The sequence below is a fragment of the Carassius gibelio genome, chromosome B5 (assembly GCF_023724105.1).
Source record: "Carassius gibelio isolate Cgi1373 ecotype wild population from Czech Republic chromosome B5, carGib1.2-hapl.c, whole genome shotgun sequence".
Lineage (NCBI taxonomy): Eukaryota > Metazoa > Chordata > Actinopteri > Cypriniformes > Cyprinidae > Carassius > Carassius gibelio.
In genome coordinates this window covers 19,807,504-19,834,922 of record NC_068400.1, presented here as the reverse complement: position 1 = coordinate 19,834,922, position 27,419 = coordinate 19,807,504, and the positions used below count along the sequence as shown (strand labels likewise).

Sequence of the window (27,419 nt, the reverse complement as noted above, 5' to 3'; positions counted from 1 at the left end):
GTCACACAGCATGGCGTATGCACAGGTCCTTCAGTTAGGAATACATTTCCATCTGAAAACTGATTGCAGTTATGCGTGGGACAACAAGCCCTTCTGATAACAGAGAAATGGACGTTCTTCTCTAAAGTCTTCACATGACAACTACCTCCTTTCTTCTTTTCTGGGTTCAGAAACTGCAGTGATGGTAAATCATCTTTCCAGGAGCATTTTAGAAGTTGTTGTTTTTTTCACAGCATGCTGATCTTCTCTCACGTTCTCAGTCTTTTCCCTGATTGTTCTTATAATTTTTTAGGTGGTGAAATCATGAAGTGACACACTTACACAATAATGTGGTACTGCCTTTTTTTCACTGATGACATCACATCAAAGTACCATGGTACTATGTGACTACAGTGTATACCATGATGTTTATATGGTATGCCAATGTACCTAGAATACATTTGTCTAAAAGACAAAGATATCTTAAAGAGCCACACAGATGGGAAATCAAAAATTACCTGTATTACAGTGTATGATGTAGCTGTCCATCAGTGTAAACAATGTGCAAAGTAATTAAACCAAAAAGTACTCTATTTATAAAGTTATTGGCTTCTAAAGTAAGGAGTCTACTCTGAATCGCTGAAACGAGTCGTTATAGATTTCAAATCTTTTGCCCATCTCTATGTACGTCACTAGGAACACTTTGCATAATAATCTCCGCCTACCGTCTTGGGAGAAACAGAACTCTGACCTGCCCCACCCCCCCACACAGACGCTCTGGTTGGTGTGATAGCATCATGTCGAGGAGACAGTGTGTTTTATTTTCACTGCCAAAGAATGAAGATCAGAAGAACCAATGACTAAAATTAATTTTTACCACAATACCAGAGCAGTACAACAAATCCCTTTTGTTGTGTTCACAACATTTCACTGATGACTGCTTTTCTAATCTCGGTGAGTACAAGGTGGGATTTTCAAAGCGTTAGGCCATAAAAGAGGGTTCATTACCAACTTTATTTGGACCAACAACAAGCATCTCCGAATAACAACGCGAAGTATGATTATGAAGTTATGTGTTTGTTTTCTCCCGAGCGTCTTATCAGTATGTGTGCTGTCTGCAGCCTTTTTTTTCTGCGCTGATCTTCATTTACAAACACGTCATTAAAATGAAGTGTATCTCCGTGAATACTCAATGAAGAGACATGAGAGAGATATCTATAGAAAGCTTGACATGTCTTCTTTAAAACTAAAGTGCTGCTAACAGATATTCTGTGATAAAGTAATCCATATGAAAACAATGCGTTGTCCGTTTTTCACGTCTCCCTTCATTATATCTAATGTGACCACGCCCCCGCGCAGAACGCGCTATTCAGATTCAAACTGAAGCGCGCGGCTTGAATATGCACACACAGAAGAAAAAGCAGCGAGCCTGTTCAAGTTTTTTATTTTACTGTTTGCTTCACAATGAGAGGAATAAGACATAATTCACCCCAAAAAGATACTAACGCATTGTCTACCGCAGGGCTTAAAGTATTCCGGCACCGTGCCGGATCTCCGGCGTGTGGCCGTGAGGAAAAAAAATATAATAATACTTGAGAGCCTGCACATGCAGTTTAATATTTTCGAGCCAATTTATTTCTTCTACCAAAGGAACGCAGCTTTAACTAACGTTACAAGCCTATCAGAAGCTGAGAAGTGCGTGTCCTTGCAAGTATGATTGATGCCCCTACGTCAATGTCACATTAGCGTTGTCATTGCGTTGAAATAAATGGCGCTTTTTGGCAGTTGGTGCAAGAAACAGAGAGCCATCTAGCTGGGCTTGTTTCTGCATGATTTGCTCGAGGAAGCTTCTGTTTGCCAGCAGCGGTAAGAAAGTGCTTGCTCGTTATGATTTATGTCGCGTGCCAGGCAACCTGTAACCCTTGTTTTTCCAACCTTAAACTCGTGAAAGTGCACTGGAATGGCAGTCAAACCCATGACTTCCCATCTGTGAACTCGTACTAGATCGAAGTACTCCGAGTTCTGACGTCACACAGCACACAAAACAACAGTGACAGCCCCTACGGATAATACTGCATACGGATGCAGTGTTTATGCAAGTGGTACACGTTGAAAAATAGATTTTAGGCCAATGTTGCGTTGCAATAAAATTAATAATCTAGCTAAATTTGCTTGCGCTCAGAAAGTTTGGCATGACTTGCCGTTAGTAATTAGTCGTGGTTTGAAATAGTAACTTACGAGCTCTAAAACCTGCCTGGAACGCAGCACCAGACTCCGGTCATAGAGCCGCTGCCCGTGCACTCAAACTTACCACGACGTTGCCGGGAGTAGAGACCTGCGCGGGAGGGATTTTTCGGCCTCCGCTCCCGCAAAAACAATATTTTTTTTTCTCCCGCTCCCGCCTGCAAAATCCCGCGGGTAAACGTATAGCAGTTTTTCTCTTTTTTTTTTAATACATTGCATATTCTGCCTGCTACTCTTTTATTTTTTCCACTTGCTACCCTGTTGAATATAAATTAAAAAAGAAACGGAAAATAAACAAATGTTTCGTTTTATTTGCGTTTAATTAAAAGTATGAACATGAGCAAGGAACAATTAGAACATAAAAATACAGTAAAAAAGAAATGTAAATAAAAAAATATAATAATATATAGCCTAATAAATTATATAATAATAATAAACCTGGATTTATTTCATGTTCAAAGAAAAAGTAGCTTATGGGGCCTGCACAATTCCTTCAAACATTTAACAAAAAATATGCAAAATAGACCAATTTTAAATATTTTGCTAAATAAATAAAAATTAACTGAATTTCAAACAAAAAAAAAAAAAACTGTAAGACTACTTGTGCCCATGCAGGAATATCATGTCGTTCACTGTTGAGAGCTTCAGTTTAATCTGTCTCTGCTCCAGTATGCGACCGCAAATACTGAAAGCCCTGCACTAGCTGGAATGCAAAGTACATGGCGTGTTTGCTTAATCTCGGAAATTCGTCTTTTCCATCACTGGAGTACATCATCCGGTCTGCATGCTTCTTCTAATCCATTTAATTTGACCCTTAATATCTCGCTATTTCGGAATCGCATTACACGTCGCTGTCTATGGTATCATCCGCATCCTCCCATTCCTCAAAGTCTATTTTATTTTATTATAAACAAATTTACTGTCTATTTGTAAAATAGACATATAAAAAAACTGTCTATTTGTTTCAAGTTGTTTTATTTTGTTAGATATTTCCACTTTGCGGGAGTCCCGCAAATAATTTGATTTCCCGCAACCCGCACACAATAATATCTTGCCGCCCGCGTCTTCACCCATCAGATACTGTCCCGCGCTGCAATACCGCGGGAGTGCAGATCTCTAGCCGGGAGCAACTATTAGCTGACACACCGTTGTCAATGACTGACCATGTCTGCGATTAAAAAAATATGTTTGTGCACATTTATACCAGAACTGCAGAAGACAAAAAAAAAAAAAAAAAAAAAAAAAACGAGTTAACTAGCCTGGTGGTTTCAAATCAACATGCGAGTTACATCCCATAAAAAAGTGATAATAGCCTTGACTATTAATGTTCAGCTTAGCAGTTCAGTTCTTTAAACACTACTGTTTAGAAGATAACGCTTTATTTGACAAATCAATGGTGCCAAATGGTGCCAAACATAATTATTGAAGAGATTCATGTCTATCTCAGTCTGTTTACCATTTGTTTAAGCACTTTAAGCTCTTGTTACTGTATTTTTGTTATTATCGTCAATATTTGAATCCCATAAAAAAAAAAAGTTCAGGCTCAGGATTTTTTTCAACTTTAACCCCTGCTACCATGATGTTGTGCGCGGAACAACCAATCAAAGCTGACTATGTCAGTTGACCAATCAGAACACCGTATCGTAAGGTGGGGTTTAAGGAAAATAAATCTTTTGAACAGCTTCACGCAAACCGTTTGGGGATCTCTGAGAATTGAGGTAATTTTAAAATGATATTTTGACAAAATGACAATGTTTTTTAACCTTGGATGGATTTAAACCTATTGTACAGAACTTATAAACAGTGATAGGAAGCTTAGAATTTTCATCTTACTAGCTCTTTAAGTTACTCATGTCTTTAAATTTAAATTAAATTAAATTAAATTTAAATTAAATTTAAATTAAATTTAAATTAAATTTAAATTTATGCATTTAGCAGACGGTTTTTTTTTCAAAGCGACTTACAGTGCATTCAGGCTATCAATTTTTACCTATCATGTGTTCCTGGGGAATCAAACCCCCAACCTTGCGTTAGCTTGCTTGCTAACGCAATGCTCTACCAGTTGAGTTACAGGAACACAAACTCTTTACTATCACTTCTGATCAAGTATGATCAAAAATGTGTCCTTTCTGAATAAAAGTATTCCTTTCTTTTAGAAAAAGCTCTTACTGACCCCAAACTTGTAAATATGCTAATCAGTACTAATGGTATTACTGCTAGATGTGTCACGGTTTCATGTATTCAGGGTATCAGTATTCTTTTGTCTGCTATAGGCACTTGTGTGTGGTGGTTAGATGCTCCTGTTTTCTCAGCACAATGCCAAGTTATCTGCTGTTTTCATTTCTTTATCATTTGTGGTGCAGTTATTTTCCACACTGATGGACTCAGACAGAGAAGTCACTGCTTCCACAGTCTCCTGGATATGCTTTCCTGGTGCTATGCTCAACTGCCTTGAAATGAGAAACACCTGCAACAAAACAACACCGCTTCTGTTATATCATTGTTTTCCTTGTGTCTAATTCAAGAATTCATTTCAGCTATTCTCACAGCACAGGCCATGGAGCCATGCATTGTTTTCCCATCCCACCTGAAAGAAACAGCTGCAAATGCAGTTTAATGAAAGACACTAATATTTAATAGATGTTATTTTTAGAGTTGTTCCGATTCCGATACTAGTATCGGAAATATCTCCGATACCACAACAAATTCTGACATCGGCATCGGCGAGTACATGAACCCATATACTGATCCGATACCATTTTTAATTACAAGACCTAGTTATGACCACTAGCTTTGCCTAAGCGCTGCAAGGTTCTTCTTCGCTGCTCAGAATGCATTGCAAACACAGGAAGTTGTGCTGTGTTGCCACAAGCAACCCGTTTAGAGCAGCGAAGAAGAAATGAAAACGCGTTAGCAGCACTGATCTATATATCACTGGATCACTCATCGCATTCTAAACTGCCAACATACAGTGAAGCCGCTTCTATATTATAGATCAGTGGTTAGCAGTATGTCTCTGTAGTACCGGTAGTTACCGACTCCTGAGTATATTCGGTACCCGCAGCTGCGTTCAGTCGCTTCCGTGTTAGTCAAAGCGCAGGGCTCCAGACAGTAGCCGAATATATACTAGTGTCTGTGAAAATTAAACTGCAAAATACTTTTTAAATATTACTTCTGCAAATTCTACATCTCTGTGGGTGACGGGCGCAGATGTGCAGAAGCTTGCTGTTTTGTAGTCTCTGCTGACTTTGTGTTACAATGTAAGGACACGAACGCATAAACCGTCACTTTATGAGAATTTACCGTTTCATTTGAGAAAACTGTCATATCATAAACACAGACACTCAAAGATCTTCATGGCAGCCCATTAAAATAAATGTTTGGTTTAACATGAGTAAATTGACAATATATTAAGCTACTGTTGTAGCCTACAGTAGATTTAGCTATGTTAGATTTTTGGCTGCATTTGCAAGTTATTTTCCGCTTAAGAAAATAAATAATACTGTCAAATTCATGTCAGATAATAAGAATACTGTAATGAATACAGTAGTTCACCATGTATTTGTTCATGTTTTATTAAGAGATCAGTCTGAAGCACACCATAGAATATTTCTAGCAATTTACACAGGGCTAGTAGTGTATATACAGCTGTATCGGTATCGGATCAGTACTCGGTATCGCCCGATACCCTGAGCCCAGGTATCGGAATCGGTATCGGGAAGAGAAAAAGGGTATCGGAACATCTCTAGTTATTTTGTGTATAATTATTATTATTATAAAAAAAATAATATTCAGCATGATGGATCTTGTTAAATGGAAATGAAACAGTTCAGCCTTTTCTAGTTTTACCTGACTAAAAGTATTTTAATATGCGTTAACTTTTTTTGTGCTAAACACATTTTGTTTAGCAAGCGTTTATAATACCTTTTGCCATTAACTGTCCATATAGCATTAAAGCTTCTGTTTTGGACTGCATTAGATTTTGTGAGACACTGTTTCCCTATACAAAGAACTGATCTCCACATATCTGTCCTTCATAGTCGGTCAGACTGCAAGGAAAGATGGTTTATGTAGATGCTTTACTGATGCACACCTTTAATCCTCTTAGAAAGTTCAGGACTGATTAATCGCTTGAGTTGTGCTGTAATTATATAACCTTTCATATCTGTGTGTATGAAATCCTGCTAAACAAAGGTGTGAATCCCAGGTAATCTTGTTCTGAAGTTTATAAAAAAAGGAGGGGTCAGAGAGAGAGAGATGTATTAAAGCTTTAGACTTGACAAAGTCCCAGAATGAACTTTGTATTGGATCTACAATCAGGGATCAGAGGCATAATAAAATGTACAATAAAATTGTAACTCATGCTTCACCTCTGTCCCACAGAAATTTATCATAGTGTAACCATGAGTCATAGTTTAACCGTCTGCATGGCTAAAATGCATGATGTGTATTTTACAGCTTTGTTTTCTTTATAGATGGACAGTTGAGATATGTAAAAAAAAAAAAAAAAAAAAAAAAAAAAACTTTGGCATGTGACCAATGATGATGTCATGTTTATCAGTGTTATATCATAACCAATTTGTATGTATTTTACAAGGTGGCTAAATTGTATGACCTAGCTCTCGATTTTTCTAAATCCCAGTGAGGGGTAGGTTTAGGAGAGGGGTTAGGGGTGGTCCTTCGTACAGATTCCTACAAATTAGCCACTTTGTAAAATATGTACAAATTGCTGCGAGATCGGGCTTGTCTTTATGGTAAGTCATAAAGAAATGTTATCTTATTTTGTGTCCGGCAGGCCTGGGTTAAAAAATTACCACCTCATGAAAATAGCCAGTAGTCAGTAATACTATATGGGCTCCTGTTCTGCAGGCACAGCTTTTGTTTGCTGTTGGTGTAGGCTTGCTTTAAGTTATGAAGTCATGCAGGCTTGCTTTTGTTTATATTACATGTCTATTTTTTTGTTGTATAAAGAAATATATTTTATAGATATAGGGAACAGAATATGATACATAATTCAGTGAGACAGTAGACCCATTATGTACTTTACATTTGTATAATGTAATATTTGTATAATGTAATATAAAATAATATTTGTATAGAATATGTGAGTTTATATCAACCAATCAGAATTCTATTCTCAGCCAAGCAGGATTATTGACGAATAGGTTCTTTATGTATAGGTCTTTATCTATGTATGAATGAGGTATTAAGTGTGTTTTTTGTATTACCAGGACGGTTGTTTCACCCTGTCCCTGACATATTCAAGCTTATGGCCCTTAGTTAAATTTAATTGAATTATAAAATAAGTGTAATTTATTTTATTTCATATTTTGCAGAAGTGTACATTAAATGGTCTAATAATTAAGATATTCCATCCTTCTTTTGTAGTTAGTATTAAAGTTAAACTTTTTTTTGCTTTAGGGAAAACATTGTGTTGTTTTGAACACAAACCTTTTGTTTTCTGTGCATGATAATATCGCATCTTAGCCCATTTTGGCTAAGTACACAGTTTTGTGGTCTAGTATGTGAAAGGGCTGGTGGAAGTACTGTACATGATGGGTATTATGCTTAACACTTTGATGCACATCATGGGTCTAAAGTGACCTGACTGAGTTTATTTTTTCTATATCTTTAAAATAAATGATTTTCATAATTTAGATTTCCAAGAATTATTTGATTAACTTTGTTTTTGATAATCTCAAATTCTTATTTTTTTAATTAATTTTTTCCTTTTAATAAAAATAATTTTTGGTCTAAAATTACCCATATTAATTACCTGTTATTACAGTTATGGATTAGTGTTTCTTTCCTGTGTTGCTTTCTAGTTGTGCTTTCATTTAATTTATGCATTTAGTCTTATTTTGTAATGTATTACCACAGAAAATATTTGATACTGTGAAAGACTGGGTGACAGAGAAACGTGTCCAGTAGTATTAGCTAGCTTGTTTTTGAAATTCTATTTTAGCTAGCTAATGTTAGCTAGGTCAACAAAATAAGTCAAAATATTTTTATTATATACAAGTATATACTGTATCATTGCTGTCAAGCAGAAACCTCATATCGCCACTTTTTTTTTTTTTTTTTTTTTTTTTTTTTGGCATAAATCAGTGCTATTGGTCACACTATATGTCTGCCAGTGTTTCTGAAAAGAAATGGAGGGGGCCCATGGTGCTGTGATGCAATGTACTGGATGTTGCCACCCTCAATGCCTACATCAGGGGTCGCCAATGTTGATCCTGGAGAGTCATAGTTATGCAGAGTTCAGCTCCAACCCTAATCCAACACATTTGAACAAGCCAAACAAGGTTTAAAAGCTTATATATACTTCAAACTAAATCAAAGAACGAACTGATTATCATTACAAACAAAATCAGGCCAAAATGAAGTTCATTTTGAGTTTGTTTCGGCAGTCCGAAACAGCTGACCAAAGTTAACTTTCTGAGGGAGTTTGTTTCGGCTCCTAAACACCTTTTGTGTTTCTATTGGTTCGTGGTGGTTACGCTATCGGTGGGTGTGTTCTGAAACTCCACCTTCTTTGATGTGCTATTTTATTTTTTCTTTCTTGGTTTACAATAAATTAAATGCCAAACAAACATACAATAATAAACCTTTGTTTGTAATTTATCCAGTTTAATATAATAAATGAACACTAATAAAATAAAGTAACAAACTGACTCCAAAGTTTTACAGACTATGAAACATTCACACTTCCCATAAAAGACTGATTATGGTTCTTTTGTGTTGCAAACATGCTACTTGACTCTGAAATGCTGCTACCATTATTATTTTGTCTATAATATTCTGACCATTGGTGCCTTTCTCACACCTAGATTGCCTACACTTCATCATTTCATCTTTGTTTTGTTTAGGGGGATACGCGCGATTGTCATGAGTCATGTTTACATTAAAGCTGCAGTAGGTAACTTTTGTAAATATATATTTTTTACATATTTGTTAAACCTGTCATTATGTCCTGACAGTAGAATATGAGACAGATAATCTGTGAAAAAAACAAGCTCCTCTGGCTCCTCCCAGTGGTCCTATTGCCATTTGAAGAAATCCATCGCTCCCGGTAAGAAATCACCCAATCAGAGCTGCGGTCCGTAACTTTGTTTGTGTTCAAACTGTAGATAAATGTATATAATAAGCGAGTACACCATGAATCCATTTTCCAAACCGTGTTTTTAGCTTGTCCTGAATCACTAGGGTGCACCTATAATAAGTGTTTATATTTGGACTATTTTAGATTACTTCGGGGTATACCGCGGTGGAGTAACCCAGTACCTTTGTGATTCTTCATAGACATAAACAGAGAGTAGTTCCGGCTACGATGTTCTTCCGCAAGACGCAAGCAGTTCTGTTTATTAACCGCTAGAGCTTCAAAAGTTACCTACCGCAGCTTTAATCTACACCCCGCCTCCAGCAGGCCACTTATGAAAAGGTGCTTGGAGGGAAGGCCCCACCTTCAAAACAATGTTACAGTGGGAATGGGAAGATGTAGGATAAAAAAAACAACAAAAGAACACAGCCACCACCCTGCCACAGATATACATCAGGCGGAAGGGTCGATCGAAATGAAAAAAAAGCCCAGTGTTCCCAGTGCAACATGCTTGTATGCAAGGAGCACAAACCTGTAGTTGTAATTTGTAAGGCATGTAAGGACTGAGATGGCAATGTAAATTTAAGGTCAAAAGGGAAATTTATAGAGTGATGAATTCCAAAGGTGTCCTGACTTGGGAGATTGGGAGTTTCTGTGAAAAAAATAATAATCTGTGAAAAAAACAAGCTCCTCTGGCTCCTCCCATAGGACTTAAGCTCCTTTCACACTGCCATTCCGGCAAATACATGGGTAAAGTGTTCCGGCAATTGTTCCTGGGTTCGCTAGATTTTGCACTTTTCATATGTGCGTGCTTTCACACACAACCTGTAAAGATCCCGTAACGACACGTGACATCAGGGCATAATGTGTAATGTACGAGTCGGAAACGTAGGCACGTTATACTTTCACTGAAGCAAGCAAACGATCTCGGCGTCAGCGCGGAAAGTGAGGAACTAACTGATCTCTGCTTCATGACAGTTTGCACATGTTTTTTTGTCGTGAACATTGATCTTTCTTTAAAACAGACGGTAAAAGAGTCTTGCGTCATCACTTCGACACGGCATTAGATCTGGCTTTTGTTCCAACAGCGCTCGTCCTGGGTCGAACCCGGCAATGTTACTAGGTCTCCGACCCGGGTTCAATGCCGGAATCAATCCCGGAACATGGTTGCTTTCACACAGAAGGCGACCTGGCAATGTTCCAGCAATATGCCGGGTCCAATGTGCAGTGTGAATGGGCTTAAGAGAGACATCAGCGGAGATCTTAAGATCTTTTAGTGAATGGAAAAATCAAGGCGCGAGGCCTGGTGGAGACTTAAGCTGCATTTCCACCACAGGAACTTCTGGGTAAAAAAAAATGCCCCTCAAAAAGTCCCTGCTGGCGAGGTAGTACTTTTTCAAAGTTCCTGAACTTTTGGGGGCGGGACTTGGGGCTTTGGTTGGGTTCAACCACCATTTATTCGGATCATTTTCAAAATATTACTGTTACTGTGTCATGAAATGTATTTTTAAAAGTATTTCAGGTGAGAATGTAGTTGTTTAAAACTCAAATCTGTGGTTTATTTATAAAGACAGCGCCTATTTAAAAATGTGTTTCGCCGATCTCTGAGACGTGAGTTTCACGCGATCAGCAGGAGCTCAGTCCTCATGTATCCGCCGAGAACAGGCTCACCTCGGCTAGACCTTCTGATATGTGCTGCTGACTCTGATGTCTCTTCATACGTTAAACATAACATAATTTGTTTTGGGTAAATCTAACAGGTTATCTTTGGTCTGTATTCAATTTATGAACATCACACTACCGATGATGCACGTCCAAAATCACCGTACTTTGTGTTGAGAAACGGGCGAAGACCTACGTCACCAGTCTATTTGCCTAATCTTCCCGGTACTTTACACCGTGGTGGAAACGCAGAAAGCAACAGGTCTGGGGGAAAAAAGTTCCTGGTACAAATGTTCCGGGTAATTTTGGTGGAAATGCGGCATTAGGGGTGAGAGTTCTAGCTCACATACTCTTAGCAGAAGAAAGGGGAAGCGAATCGAGGGTGGAACTGGTATGAGCCCTTTTAATTCCCCCCACTTACAACTCCTGCCAGCACTGAGACTCGAACCTGCGACCTTCAAGTTACAAATCCAACTCTCTAACAATTAGGGCGTTACTAGGGATATGTCGATCCAATACTCTGGATATACTGGCATTTTCTGCTGATCGGGTATCGGTCAGACGAGACCAATCAAAATCCGATATTGTGCGTGCACTATTCTGTGTTATTGTTGAGCCCCAAGAAAGGCACAAAAACATATTTAAAGTGTTCTGAAGCTGTTCCATAGTTCAATGTGAGGTACAGATTAATATTGAAGTAATTGAATTCAAGTTCACATAAACATAAACGCTGTCTGTCATCCTACATTTCAGCAATGAAATGCATGTCGCGTTCGGTTACTACAGTCAAAACAAATGAAACTCTCTTCAAGAGCACACGTATCTGAGGTTTAAAACAGTAAAAAAAAAGGCTCATTAAATTAACGCACAGATTTAATACACTATGTATCAATATCTCTTCCCTTTGCACTAATGATGTCTGGTTCGCTAACTAATCGTTTGATTTAACCGGTTCCTCTTAGTGAACCAGTTGAACCAGTTCACCAACTCTGACTAAATCATTTGAATCGGTTCGTGTCTCCAGTAAGCATTAATCCAAAAATTACTTAAGTTATTTATGTTTTTAACGTGGCTGACACTTCCTATGAGTCTAAATAAACCAATATCCCGGAGTAAATAATTTACTCAAACAGTACACTGACTGAACTGCTGTGAAGAGAACTGAAGAAGAGTGTGTCTTACTAACTGTTCTATGTGGACCTGGAGGGCTGCGCAGCCTGCACTCTGTTACTCCGTGTTGTTTCAAGCTCATCATTCTCCGCACAGGATGTGCATAAGCTCTCTTTAGTATTATAATACTTTTCTGCGCAAAGATTATTAATATTCTTTCTTTTCCTGTCCTGTCTATCACATGTTGGTGCCTTTAGTACTGTGATATGCATTTAAAAGAAACGTCTTTTAGATTTCTATATAAATGTATATACTTGTGTTTACATGAATGTATTTTACGACAATAAAAAAAGAGTAATGTTTAACATTTTACCAGATTTTAGACTTATTCATTTTTATTTGTAAATAAAATATTTAGCTAGATTTGATAAAATTATTGTGCACCCTTGTTATTTTGCTGCTGAATTATCCACTGACCTAGTTTATAATAGTATTTTTGACAAAGATTGTGGTTATACATTTTTTCATTTGTTATTTTCCATTAAAATAAAGTTGTGTATATGTAGTAGAATGTGATTAACACACAAGAGTGATGGTCAGGTCAACGCAGAGAAGTACAGAAATTCTACATTGAATTCTACATGCTACACTGGTATCAGATTGGATCGGTATCTGTAGATACTCAGAATGTTCGGTATCGGATCAGTTCTGAAAAAATGGTATCGTACCAATTTTTAACAATTCAAAGGGTTAAACCCTCTATGAAATTTGTTTCTGCGAAAACTACTGAATTTCTGACAAATGCACTGGTTAAATGTTAAAGCACACTAGTGTGATAAACAGTGTTTATTTTTATTTTATTATATATATAAGTGACCACATTTTCCACAAATAATGCTGTTTTTTTCAAAACCTGCCCTAATATCCTAAACCTGTCCTTTACACATACATTTTGGATGTTTATATCTTTTGAAAGGGTGATCCATGAACTGGAGAGATGCTGAGCTTTGCTGTCAGCATTGGGCATAAAGCCAGATTGGTCCAGGTGGTTGATTTTAATGAATGATAAAAAAAGAAAAAAAAGCTTTTGCCCTTTGATGAGAATGCCTCAAAGCTCTCCATCAAAATTCAGAGTAGTTAAAAAAAAAGAGTCAGGTTATGATAATATTATTAGTTGCAAGCCTAACTTTGAGTATGTGTGTGTGTAAACTTGGCTGAAAGGCACATTTCCTCCTGTTCCAGCTCACCTTGATTTGTCTTCTTGAGAACTTTGGCAAATGTATTTTGGTCACAATGTTACATTGTGAGGTTTGGGAGGCCCAGAAATGATGACATTATCTTACTGTTCAATACGTAATACATTCAAGAGTGCAAAACTCCCCATTTTTTACTCCCCAAAATGTTTAGCTCAAGTTTTAAGCAGGTTCTTAATAAATACGTTTGATGACGCTTTGTTTATTTTGAATTAAATGTCTGTTCCTGTTGCTCAAACTCTAAAGCGTAGTGCTAGTAAAACCAAGGTCATGCAGTTTATAAATAATTTCAGATAAATTAATTTGCAATATGTGCTTTTTAGACATTTGAATAACTATACGTAGCTTTTCAACTACATGTCAACAAATTCTCAGAATAGACTGTTCGGTTAGTTTTAGGGTTAGTAGAAAAAGTTGACACTTGATTCTTATGGCCTGCATGTTGTAGACCTATCAAAATAAAGTGATATAAGATATTAAGCAGACAGTCTGCTAATAATTTTAATGACTGCTAGTTGACGTAGTTGCAAAGTTATTTACTCTTAGTAGAATGCCTAAAGTGGACTATCAAAATAAAGTGTTACCCATAATTGGAAATATATTTCTTCAATGTTTTAAAAGTTTTAAAATACATAGTCTACACAAATTTCCACCTGTTTTCATTGGTATTGTATCATTTCAGAAGGACTGTTGTGCCAGTATTTAAATAGGCTGCCAATTTACTGCAAACTAGTGATTTGTTTGTTTTTTAGCTTTCTATTTTTTTTTTTTTTATTATTTTTTTTTTTAGATAATTTATACCTGCTCCAGTCAGAAGGTGTCTTCTGATACAGGCTGACAAGTTTTGGCTGGAATAGCATCATGAAGCTAGACTTGGTCCAGTCTTCCTGTCCAAGATTAAACATAATGTGTCTTCAAAACACTTTCAAACTCAACTGTGTATTGTTTTCCCAGAGTTGTCAATCAATATTTATTTATTTTATTTATTTATTTCAGGTGTGGTTACATATTTATTTCCAGTGCCATGTATGGAAATGTGATATGCCACATGCATTTTAGTGGTCCCAAGTGGAGGTGACCGCAGTGTTCCCTTTAAGATCTGGGTTTTCTCATATAGGTTTGGTTTCCATCTGTGGATCATTGCTGCTCTCTTTTAAGGTACTCTACAGAAAAGTGTGTAGTAACATGAATCACTTTCCTCAAAGCAGAGGGAGTTTCCTTCCAGTTAGAGAACACACTGGGCCTCCATTTGTTTACATTCGTGGGAAGCAACATTTGTCTCTACTCTTCCATTGTTGCGCGGCGAGGTACTGCTCAGCTCCGCAAGCCTTTCAACTCTTTTTGACAATGGAAAGAAAGGACGTTTATGTCATATGGTGTGGTGTGGTGTAGTGTTTGTGATGGCAACAATAGCAACAAAAAAACGTTTTCTTCAATGCCAACCATTTACTGTATTTAAATTCTGAGTTTATTATGTATAATATCTTTATACATAATAGGCTTTAAAATCATACATTAAAAATGTATGTATTTCAGAAGGACAAGAAATAGTGAAATTGCTCGAAATGAATGAGCACTGTAAGTGATGCGGATCACTCTGTTGATTATAATGGAAGCGATCTAGTTTTGTCTTCATGCACAGACTTTTATTCAATGCGTGAACACAGCCCATACCCTTCCCCCCGTAAAACAAATCAAATATATTAAAAGCAAGAATAAATGTGATTGCTCATGGTATACATGCAGTGCAGCACATGCAGCATATATGTTTATAATTTGCTTATAATTATATTTTGGTCACATTTGGTTGGGATTTCATTGTTTTGCTTTTTAGAACTGCACGATTCGGGCAACATTTTGTGATGTGTATATCAACATGCAGGGTCCTACATCTAGAGTGCGACCTAATTTCTCAATGGTGCGAAAAAAAAAAAAAAAAATGGTGCGACCAGCCGTTCGAGGGAAAAAATAAACTCTAGACTCTGAAAGTCTCCCTGTGGTTCAAAAACAGACACTAGAGCCCAGCATTTTCAGCCCGAGCCCAACGGGCCCCGACTTTTTTACGCCCCTCTAGCCAGCTTCAGGCCAATATTCACCGGGCCTGCTGTCTGTTTTAGACTTCTCCTTACTTTCATATTTTAGACATACATCAATTAGTGATGAAAAAATAGCTGTGTTGGTGAAAACAACACGATACTGTGCTACCGTGACTGTCAAGAGCGGCTCGACGGTGTTTATTGTCCCTCAGCAGCAGTATGGTGAATGCCGTCAGCACAGCTGAACAGTTCTGTGTTTAAATACATGCAATAGGCTTAAGCTTGCTGCAAAGCACCGGCAAAAGTAATTACCATAAATGTGACTGTGGGAAATAATAAGGAGATTTTTTTAATTATTTGCTAATAAACTAGTGTTTTCTGAGGTTGTATCGCAATGATGAAGTTGGCGATCCTGACTCGTCATCTTCCATTAGACACAACTTTAGAGAGTGTCTAAGTGCATCTTTACGAATTATGATTATAATGAAAGAGTTTTTGATTTCGATTTGTTTTATTTCGTTAAGTAGTCATCGTTAAGTAGTACCTCAAGCGAGAGGGTAAGACACAAAGAAATTTCTGAACAAATAGGCTGTTCCCAGAGTGCTGTATCAAGGCACCTCAGTGGGAAGTCTGTGGGAAGGAAAAAGTGTGGCAAAAAACGCTGCACAACGAGAAGAGGTGACAGGACCCTGAGGAAAATTGTGGAGAAGGACCGATTCCAGACCTTGGGGGACCTGCGGAAGCAGTGGACTGAGTCTGGAGTAGAAACATCCAGAGCCACCGTGCACAGGCGTGTGCAGGAAATGGGCTACAGAGAAGCAGCACTGGACTGTTGATCAGTGGTCCAAAGTACTTTTTTCGGATGAAAGCAAATTTTGCATGTCATTCGGAAATCAAGGTGCCAGAGTCTGGAGGAAGACTGGGGAGAAGGAAATGCCAAAATGCCTGAAGTCCATTGTCAAATACCCACAGTCAGTGATGGTCTGGGGTGCCATGTCAGCTGCTGGTGTTGGTCCACTGTGTTTTATCAAGGGCAGGGTCGATGCATAGGAATTTTGGGTTTTCATGAGCTGTATGCCAAAATCATCAGTATTAAAACAATAAAAGACCTGAAATATATCAGTTGGTGTGCAATGAATCTAAAATATATGAAAGTTTAATTTTTATCATTACATTATGGAAAATAATGAACTTTTATCACAATATGCTAATTTTTTGAGAATTACCTGTATATGTTTCTATTGATGCATTCTGGCTTCCCAGACATGACAAAAAACATGGACAAACCATTTACTCTTGTTCAATGTGAATACCGTATGCTGGAAAATGAACAGTCATTTATCCCCCGCGCATTATATAACCCGGACCTGAACAGAACACTTTGATATCTGTGTTTAAACCTAAAATCGTTTAAGAATTGTTAGTTTAAACATTTAAGTTCCAAGGACGCAAGCTCGCATGCACAGTGAGAAGATTTGTGCGTACGCTCACCCAAAGCTTGTAAATATTAAGTATTGTTTTTAAATGGATAAATTCACACAAAAATTAGAGCCCGACCGATATGGATTTTTGGAGGCCGATGCCGATATTAACTCGAAAAGAGACTATTTATAAGCCGATATTTAGATTTTAAAAATAATCTGGATATTAGACCCATTTCCTATAAACTGCACTTACACAACATTCAATAGCAAAATATCTGCCTGTTCTATGTATGTGGGCTGTATAAACCATTTTCCAGAAGGGATTATGTTAAAAAAAGCCGTAGATTACAGTCTCAATGACTAAACAATTGCACATCAAAAGTATATATTTTTTAATGATTAAAAAACAGTCTGGTTTTAAACATTGAACACTTTTACTTTCTTCCAGTTGAAGCTGGTTTTAACAGTCTGTGTGTGTACTGTAAATAAATTATAATACTAAAGTTAAAGTATTTGCAGAAGTAGTCCCACACTTTGCTGCTACAGCATTCACCTTTTTCAGCCATCTGTAGGCAGAAAGAGAGACATAGAAAGAATAAGCATGTGTATTAATAATATCACCATGTATCATTACTCATGTCATCATTAGAATTATAATAATAATAAACAGGGATCTCCTACATAGGCAAAAATGAGAAATATATATATATATATATATATATATATATATATATATATATATATATATATATATATATATATATATATATATATATATATATATATATATATATATATTTAAGCAATAGGTATTACCTACTTATATTTAACAAAATTATTTCAACATTTTCCTGTTATGTCTGTAAAGCTGCTTTGAAACAATATGTACAGAAAAAAACGCTTGTTCAGCTCACATTTATTTACATGTCCCCTCTGGTTTAATCATTTCTGACGCACCTACTGTAGTTACTGTAACTAAACTATATTTGCTCTCACAGACACATTCACAACGGACCCGTATATCTTCTCTTCTTCTCTTTGTGCAGTCTGAATCAAAACATCGTCTTGCGCTGGCGAACGTAAAGTTAGCCTACTATTACCAGAAGATTACGGAATCAATTCGAAGTTGAATGGTTAACGTTACTGTCATGAACACACCACTGTCAATTTTGAGAAGAACCACCTTCAAACAAGTTAATAGCAAGCATTTAAGGGGCCTGCTAAAAAGGAAGCTATATTAGCGTCAGAGTAACGTAACCAGCCTGAATTCACCAAATTGTTCTCTTGACCTGAGGGTAGCCTCTTTTTCCTTGCTTCTCTCTTAATTCTCATCAGCAGGACTAGTGCTATCGCACGCTTCTTACAACGGGACAGATACATGTTTGCTGCTGACCGAAAGGAGGAACAACAAACTATGAAAGAGCTCCCGCTAAAAGTTTTTAAAACTCCGCCTACGCCATAGCCCAGCGCAAATCGCGTTGTATCTGAAGGTCAACGCTGAACCCAGTGGCAAGCGCCGTGCATACCGCGTCCTGTGTGAAAGGCCCATTACTCGGTCATTATGTGGGAAACACACCGCAATAGAATAAGAATAAGTTAAACGCTAACGTTATAGTTTGACCTCTTATTAACGTTCGCACTCTTCCACTGATAAACATGGTATTAGCTTTGTGGCTAATCTAATATAGCAATGCATTAGCGGCTGTAAGTGATGTTACAGAATATTTAGAAGTGATAATGATCGGACCGTTAGCTAGAACTACCACACCGTTTTTATATACAGTGTATGAACTAAATCTACAATCATTTCACATGATGAATTACAGACTCACCGTCAAAACAGTACGGCTGTGTCCAAATTCAGGGTCTACATCCTTCGGAGGACTCATTTGAAGGATGTTACGTCACAGCGCCGCGACGAAGGCTGTCCAAATTTGTAGGATCCTTCAAATGCGTCCTCCTTTTCCCCAAATTGGAAGGATGGGTGTGATGGATCCTTTCGCGTCCTACCTATCCCATAATTCTTTTCGGCAGGACTAAGCGAGCGGTAGCGGAGTGGGGGAGGAGTATTATTTTCGATGTTTTTTTAAAAACTGGCTTTTCAAAAATATATATTTCAGTGGTTTTCTAGTTAGGCATTTTGTTTTAGCGTTAAGCATTTTTTTTTTTTTACATTTGTACGTGTAACTTATATGTAAACAAAAAAAAAAGTTTACATTCGTAAACTAGCTTCTTCCTTACTGCCTGTGTGAATATCCCCTTACACACAGCTTATTTGTTAGTGATTGAAGCTGTTTTTAACGCTTCTAAGGACGAAAGAGCAGACAGAAGTGTTTATAAAGCTCCAGGGAAAGAACGATGAGCTCTTCACCCGCATCTTGCTTAGCGCTGTCACGGTTGCTAGGCGACAGGATATGAGCAACGTGTAAGGGAGGGAACTGAAAGAAGGGTAGGCTGTCCAAATTCACAAACACCGACTTCCGGTTTTTGCGGTCGTCGGAGGACCCATCCTCCTTCAACCGGGTAGGAAGGATCCTAAGGAGGATGCAGACCCTGAATTTGGACACAGCTTACATCTCCGTGGCTTGGCTGATCGCTTTCTTCTGTAGTGAATTTCTGGCTCTGTTGTCAACTCTGGAGCTGCAGAGCTCCCTCTGGTGGGCAAACTATGCAACACTCATAACATGAGTGAAGCATGAGACTCTGTTTCTCATGTTTCATTGGCCGTTATAAACGCTGATGCCGATTTAAATGCAATTAGCTCATATCGGCCGATAATATCGGCCGTCCGATGTATCGGTCGGGCTCTAGTCAAAATGCCCATCTTGGTAAGTATCATACAGCAGACATAGCTGGCTGAACGTAGGCCTACTGAATCAGTTCCCTGGATCACTGCATTCTCTTAAATTGACAGTCTTTATATTAAACAAACAGGAACAACAAAGATATCACTCACTGCTTCTGATTGAAAAGCTTTTGTAACTTTAATAAAGAACAATCTTTAATTTATACAGTTCAATATGCAGTGTTTTACATTTTGGTTACTTTATTCAATTTCTGTACCTAAAAACTAATGTTTGACCTCCCTAAAAAAACATAAAAAAAAATCAGTTTATTTTATTTGTATCTTTACTCTAATGTATTTATTTGTGCTGTTGCCCGTAGTTAGCATATTCTTTTGTTTTTCCATAAACATAGCACATAGTGAACCGTACCTAAACCATAACTCTAAAACCATAAAAAACCTAACCTTGAAAAAGTTGAACCATTCCACCCATAGTATCCACTGAAAAAAAATGTTTTTCTTAATTAACTTAATAAAAAAAGAAAACAAAATAGAATCACTTTGCTATTACATACAAAACGTAATTATTTTAATAGCTGAAACAGTAGTATAAGCAGTTTAGGGACTGTTTCGCTGTTCAAATCAGACACTAGAGCATCCCTTCATTCAGACACAGTGGAATATCTAATAAGAGTCGGTGTAGAGGGGCCAAGTCTGGAAGATTTTGCTGCTAGAGAGTGTGGCCAGCTGGTTTAGCCAAGGCCAAAGATCAAAAAGGCCAAACTACAATAATTGGCCATTCGAGGGGCATGTGACTGCAATGGAGGATAGTCCATAAGATATTATTAATGTGTATGATGCCCTTAAAACACTTAATTTAGATTTTCTTTTTATTTCATTTATCTTGAGATGTTTTAAGTTTAAATTTCAGCTCAGTGAAGCACTGTAAGCACCAACACTTTTTCAGTAAGTTACCTTTCTTGTAGAATTGTGCTTCAAATAAAGAACTTTGTTGACCAGATTGTTAGTTAATCATTTAAGCTACAAGTCAATATTGCCTTTATGGACACCAAAAAAAAAAAAAAAAAAAAAGTGAACTTGTAAAACTGCAGTGTTAAATGTGATGCAGTCAAAAATTTGGGTGCACCTAAATTTTGTGCTGATGCACCTAAGAAAAAAGTTAAGCGCAACCAGTGCAAAAAGTTAGTCTAGAGCTCTGACATGACTTGTTAGTGCATATTATAAGCAACTGAATCCCAGAGCAGATGCAGAGATGAATTTGTGTTGAGCAGCATTTACTATGAACTGAACCAGATCAGGTGTAAATGAACAGTGAAAACTGAAGTGCAGTGTATATTTATTTAATTAAATTGTAGACTATGCAATATTGTGCAGTGCAATCTTCAAATTGTACATTTTGGTTTTATTTTGATTAAACATGCTACCCTATTTGGTTTGGTAATAAACAGTTTGACATTTCCACTAACATGTTTATAATTTGAGGTAGAAAATGCCCTCAGATGTGTTTGCTTGTGTAGAAAGATTCTATCTGTACGAGAAAAGGGCTTGTTTTGTTCAGTGAGTGCTGGAGGGGGTAAAGGGGTAACCTCAAATGAACTGAAAATGTAGAAAATTGTTGGTTATATAACATGGCTTCAAAAAAAATTAAAATGACAATTATGATTATAATGACGGGATTTAACAGTATTAAATGCAACATAAATAACGATTCATGCTGAGATTGATAATTATCTCGAAATGAGATGACATTCATGGATGTTTCACTTTAATGGAGTTGAAAAATAAAGTGATGCCAGCCAAAAAAGGGCAAGGAGTTTTAGAGATGGAATAAGTTACTACATTATAATGAATGTAGTAATGCATTGTCAGTAATGGATATGCAGCCACGTGTTAAATATTTTTGTAAACATTGCAGTGCTATTCCTAATGTAATGGTTCCCAGATTAAACGGATGTTGATCTCATCTTTCTTTCAGCCGGATAACATCCTCTACCCTCCCTTGATGCCCTTCCGCAAGTCTAGCAACCCAGAAGTTTCTCACGGCTCCAGTTTAGCGCTGAAATTTAAACGACAACTCAGTGAAGATGGCAAACAGCTGCGGAGAGGAAGTCTAGGGGGTGCTCTAACAGGTAACACCATGACCTTTGGGTACAGCCAGATGTAAAGAGTTGGGGTGTAATGGTTCAACTTAATTACAGTTCGAATAATCACAGTTTCGATATTCAAAATGTTTTTGGATGTTTGCTGTGTTTAGGGGGAAAACAAAACTATACTAAAAATGAAGAAAATAAGAACAAATAATTTGACTATAAGCAGCAGCACAAATAAATACAATAGAGCAAAGATACAAATAAAATAAACATTTTTAAACAAGGTTTTTCAGGAGTGACTGTCCAGGTTTATATATATATATATATATATTAGTGGTGGGCCGTTATCGGCACGTTAACGTGAGACTCTTATCGCGCGATTAAAAAAAAATATTGCCGTAAATCTATTCTCAAAGTTGGGTTGGGAGCTGGGTCTATACTAAGCAAGCTATGATGACTTTCACCTTGATATTTTATATCATCTACTGGCTTAGGCCAGCCTAAAAGAGATGCTCAGGACAGTTGACGGGCCACTGCGCATCGTCACGGCTTATCTTTTTCACGTGTTTATAAGTCTTACCGCTTGTCGATTTAAACATTAAAGCATCCAAAAACAAGATGCGGAAAAGCTGAACAGAGCTGGTTACTCGCGCGCTGTGTTCGGTGCGCATGAGAGAGAGAGACGCATATCACGGTCAGGGACACTGAACCGAGCTCTCTTCTGCGAAGTTCTCCCTGAAGTCTCTCCTGCACCTGAATGAACAAATACAAATCGCAACATGAACAAACAAAAAGAGGTGAAAGAGCCCAATTCAGCATTGCGGTGTTCTAGTGTTCAGGGCTCACGCAGAGAAAGGCGTCTCAAAACACTTGAACATCGAATTTGCTTATTTTTGCTCTTGTGCCGACAAATACATACAAAGTATGTCAAAATATCCACCTTGTAAACTATGCTCGAAAAACTGTCAGTTATTTCATAAGTGAAAGTAAACAGTTGAGGAAAAAAATGGGATGTGTATTATATTGGATGCGTTCATCTTATCTTAAAGTGACCGCGCCTAATTTAGCTACTGGCTGCTGTAATGTTAATCCAAGAAAATGAAAATGAAAATCACTCACTGCTCTTGACTGAATTGCTTTGTAGTTTTAACAGTCAAAACAAAAATTATTCAGACACCAGATATAATTTTTGATATAGCAAAACTGTAATAATGTGAGAAATCTGAATAAGGTATCTGAATAAATGTAGGTTTGATTGTATATTTCATTTTTACATTAAAGACTATCCAGTGCTATTTTACATTTAATTTTTTGGTTTCTGTACCTTGACACCTACAAACTTGAGAAAAACTTAAACATTGGTGTGAAAAAGGCGTCAAGTTGTTTGCACCTTGTGCAATGTGGAATTAGTTTACAGCTTTTTCAAGCACTTTGTGATGCATTTTGGAGCTTAATGAACCCCTTCTCAAAGACTTACTGTTTGTCAATTTTATTTGGGTAGCACACATATTCTGAATGCCTTCGGCAGAATTCGAATGAGCCATTTTAATCTAGATTAATCTAGATTAATCTAGATTCATTTCAAGATCACAGTGAGATTAATCTAGATAAATAAAAAAAATCTATGCCCACCACTAATATATATATATAATATACTTTTTTCCAATCGCTTTTGATGTAATGTGTTGGGAGGCCAGAATGCATATCCATCAACTAAAACATACATTAGTTGAACGTATTTATAACAAACTAGATTACAGATGCATTGTCATTGTTTTGTTTTTTTTACAGAGAACCATTACATCCTAAGTAAAGAGGTTCATGTTGGGCAACTTCATATTTTTTAGAATACATGATGGTAATGAATTAATTTGAAATGAATGGCAGAAAAATATATATTAGATAAACTATAAACATTTCCATCCTAGTACTTTTCCCAATAAACTGTAAATAATGGCACTCTCCAACTCAACTTTTGAGTGGCATCTAAATTTGGCTGAATTGAATTTCTGTGAATAGAATTTTATCAATTATGGCAACAGTTTACTAACATTGGCTTAACAAAAAAATATATAATCAGCCAATAGAAAAAGTTTAGAAACAGTTGTTTACTTCTCACTACCCCCAGCCAAATATTAAAATCAGAAATGCAAAACAAACAAACAAAAAAAAACAACACAAACTATTTGCTTTATGCATGTTTTCTCTGCTTGACATTATTCATATAAGTCATTCCAAAATGATAGGAAATTAGTTTAGCCTTTGGAATACAAATTAAGAATTTAAAATTTACGCTAAAACAAATTATTCTAAAAAGAACATTATTTTGTGTATTTGGTGTAATGAAATGGGTTTATGCGGTTTAGGTTTGAAAAAATTATTTTTCACATACTGTACATTTAGTGTTTCTCCTCTATGCCTCACCTTTCTGAAATGCATCGATTTTTAGAAAGCTCATTGTTCTGAAAAGCGAGGTGTCCTCTGATTGGCCTGCTATCCAGTGCATTGTGATTGGCCGAATGCCTAAAGTCTGTGACGTAAATATTACACCCCTTACTATACTGTGATGCCGTGTGTCCCAGAGTGCCGATACAAAAACATTTAAAACCCATTATAAACAAGGCATTTGTTGCATCCAGTGGGGACATAATTACGGATTATAATGACAATACCAGCCACTCTTAATTCCAGTCTTCGCGCCCTCCCAGCTCTCATATTTTGGATGTCTCTCTTTGTTAACACACCTGATCCATATAATCAGCTCGTTAGAAGTGAGCTCTGTGCATGAACTGTGTTCCATTTGACATGGTCCCTACACAGTGTTCAGTGCTCCCTACTCCCTGAGCAGGGGAAATCTGTTGAAGTGTACCTCAATTCAGAACATTCATTCATGGATTTTCGGTGTGCAATGTCTTCCCACACGGACAAGTGTGACATCATATACCTCTATAAATAAATACAATTAACATATAATAAATTATAATACAAAATATGCTGCGTAAACCTAAAGCTATGTCTGCATCTGTTATCGGAGAAACGACAAACAACAAGCGCTACTAGAACAACGCGTTTGAATCGTCAGTGGCAAATATGTAAATGTACTTACAGTTTGTAAGTCAGAACAGCCAGCATTGTAGTATACTCTCCAAGGATCAGGAAACAGTCCTCCATAAAATGCGCTTGCACACATTTGAGTTTATTTGGGTTTAACTGTTCTGGAACAGTGTTGTAAATACAACTTAAATGATTTCTAGTTGTGTCCTCTTTTGGAAGACTGAGCAAAGTAGTTTGGCTTTCACAAAGAAACACAGTGTCTCCACAACACGGAGGCGGCGGAATGGTTGACTTAACTTTTTTATAAAGAATATCTCTTTGGATTTGAGACTTTAGTCTTCGCAACTTTACAAATATTTATGCACAAAGAGCTTGTAATACTCCAAAGATAAAGGAAAAATTTAATCATATGACCCCTTTTAATTATTTGGTGGACAGACTTTGTGGTTGTATTTATATGTATATAATACATATATATAGTGCACACACATTATGTAAACAAACTTTTCTTTTGGACACGATTAATTGTAATTAATTATTTCACAGCCCTAATTTGAAATTAACAAATTGGCAAAATATTTCAGAACATATTATAGTGCCATTTTATTTGTAATACTTTTATTTTTTGGATTCGACTCTTCAGAGCTTCATTGTACTGTTTTCATTAGATTGTGATAACCATATTTGACTACATTCTGGGTCAATCTGTGTCAACTCCATGTCAGTTCCCTTTTAAATACAATGAGCATCAGCTGTATAGAATGTGACCCACATTTGGTTTACGACCACTGAAAATAGGTAATATTCAACAACTGAGATTCCACTCAGCCACAACGATTCCAGTATTTCTGGCAGTGAACAAATATAGGTCCTTGAAAATTAAGATTCAAAAGCAAATTTTACTAGAAACCATAATCTAAAATATATTTAGATTTACTTTTATTTTTCTTGAGTTAAATGCATACAACTTAGGAAAAAAATATATATTTATGGCACTCTGATAGTTGTGTTCTATGCAATTATTTTGAGGTAGGGAAACACGATGCATTTCTAGTTTTAACACTGAAAAACAATGACCCTTCTGTTCTATTTGGTGTTTTTCTTGCCATTTCCCGGGGTCTGACATGTTGAATCGAGTACATTGGACACAATGTTGAAATCTGCTGAGGGTGTCTAACTGGCATTTCCTCAATTCTGTGGCTGATGACTGTGTGGAAGCTGTTTCGCATTGAGCAGGAATCGCAATTTTCCTCCTACGCGTCCTGTTTTTTGACCTGGCTCTGTGACCATGTAGAGCCCACAAACACATAAATATGGGTTAGCAATAAGTTGTCTTGGATAAGATTCTATAGTTGAATTAAAATTCTCTCTCTTTTATTAGTGAAAAAGGATCATCTCTCATCTCTCCTGAAAACTCTCCTGAAAACTGCAAAGTGATCCATTCTCCTATTTTTTTTTTTCCATTTGATTCTAATTCAGTTCAGTTTTGTAGTCTATGTACTTCAAATAAAAACACTGCTAATCTTTTTTAGTTTTTCATTTCTATTACAGAGTAAACCTTACAGCAGTGAGGTTAGGTTAGTTGCCAGGGAGAAGGTTGTTCTGTATTTATTATGAAAGGACAAACAGCTGCTGCTTCATATGTAAAGGGCATTAGAAATACAGAAAACGCTTATTCCTGAAGAACACTTAACAAAAAAAAAAACTGAAGCATTTAATGCAAATGGTCAGATAAATCCATTTTATTCGCATGGAGAAGTTCTGTTTAATACATTTGATTGCATTTTGTATTTGTAATAATCATCTGTTATATTGTCTCGACTCAAATTAATTGAAATGAACACGATGAAGATGCTTTTGTCATGCTGTTACAACCCCTGCTGTTCTCTCTTTTTTTCTGTTTTATCTTGCTTTGCACAACTCACATTTTGTTCAGAAAATGTTAAATTGTACTAATTGTATCAGTATTTTACCAATCTCCTTGCTACAGTAATGCATTATTTGCTATATAAGCAGTTATTTGGAAATAACACATCAAATATGTGCTTCTCTCAGACAGCCTACAAAACCATATAAAATAATGAGCCGCAGTTGTACCCAGCACCTAATGCACTGTGAAAACAATTCCTGAAATATAAGATCACAAAAGCGTAAATGTATCATATTAAACCGTATATAATTTGGTTCTAACAGATTTAATTTATTCTAACATGACTTCTCAGCCAGCAAATTATATTTGGTATGGCATTTCATTGTTATGAAGGGATGTTAGATTCAAAACTCTGAACAGAACGACGGGGGGGTGGAAAAGGATCAGTCAAGGTGAAGAGGCCATCCACATTGCTGTGACACAGTGTGAAGTGCTTGAATATAGGGATGAATTTTGGTCTATCTAAGCTTCTTTCTTTTTTTTGTGGATGTGTGAAGTCTGTTCTCCTCAAGTTCATGCTATAGCATAAACTTATGCTGCGTTTCCACTAGGGCTGTCAACGAATATTCTAAATTCGAATATGTATTCGAATAGTTAAAAAAAAAAAAAGAATTTCGAAGGTGAAAATAAATATTAGAATGAAAACAATTCTTTTGAAAAAAACACCCGCGGTAGTAGAGGTGTGGTTGTGTGCTTTGTGAGTGGGCGCGCTAGCGCGCCTGAGGGTTCAGG

The 27,419-nt window shown here is 36.8% G+C and overlaps 1 protein-coding gene across 3 annotated transcripts in view; it reads left to right on the top strand.

Moving 5' to 3' along the window:
* Window positions 1-27,419, top strand: part of LOC127957305 (microtubule-associated serine/threonine-protein kinase 4) — a 145,862-nt gene that overhangs the window by 15,601 nt on the left and 102,842 nt on the right. For all 3 annotated transcript variants that reach the window (XM_052555772.1, XM_052555774.1, XM_052555773.1), the window contains exon 2: window positions 21,589-21,742. In XM_052555772.1, coding sequence (XP_052411732.1) covers window positions 21,589-21,742 — 154 coding nt within the window. The remainder of the gene's footprint in view (window positions 1-21,588; window positions 21,743-27,419) is intronic.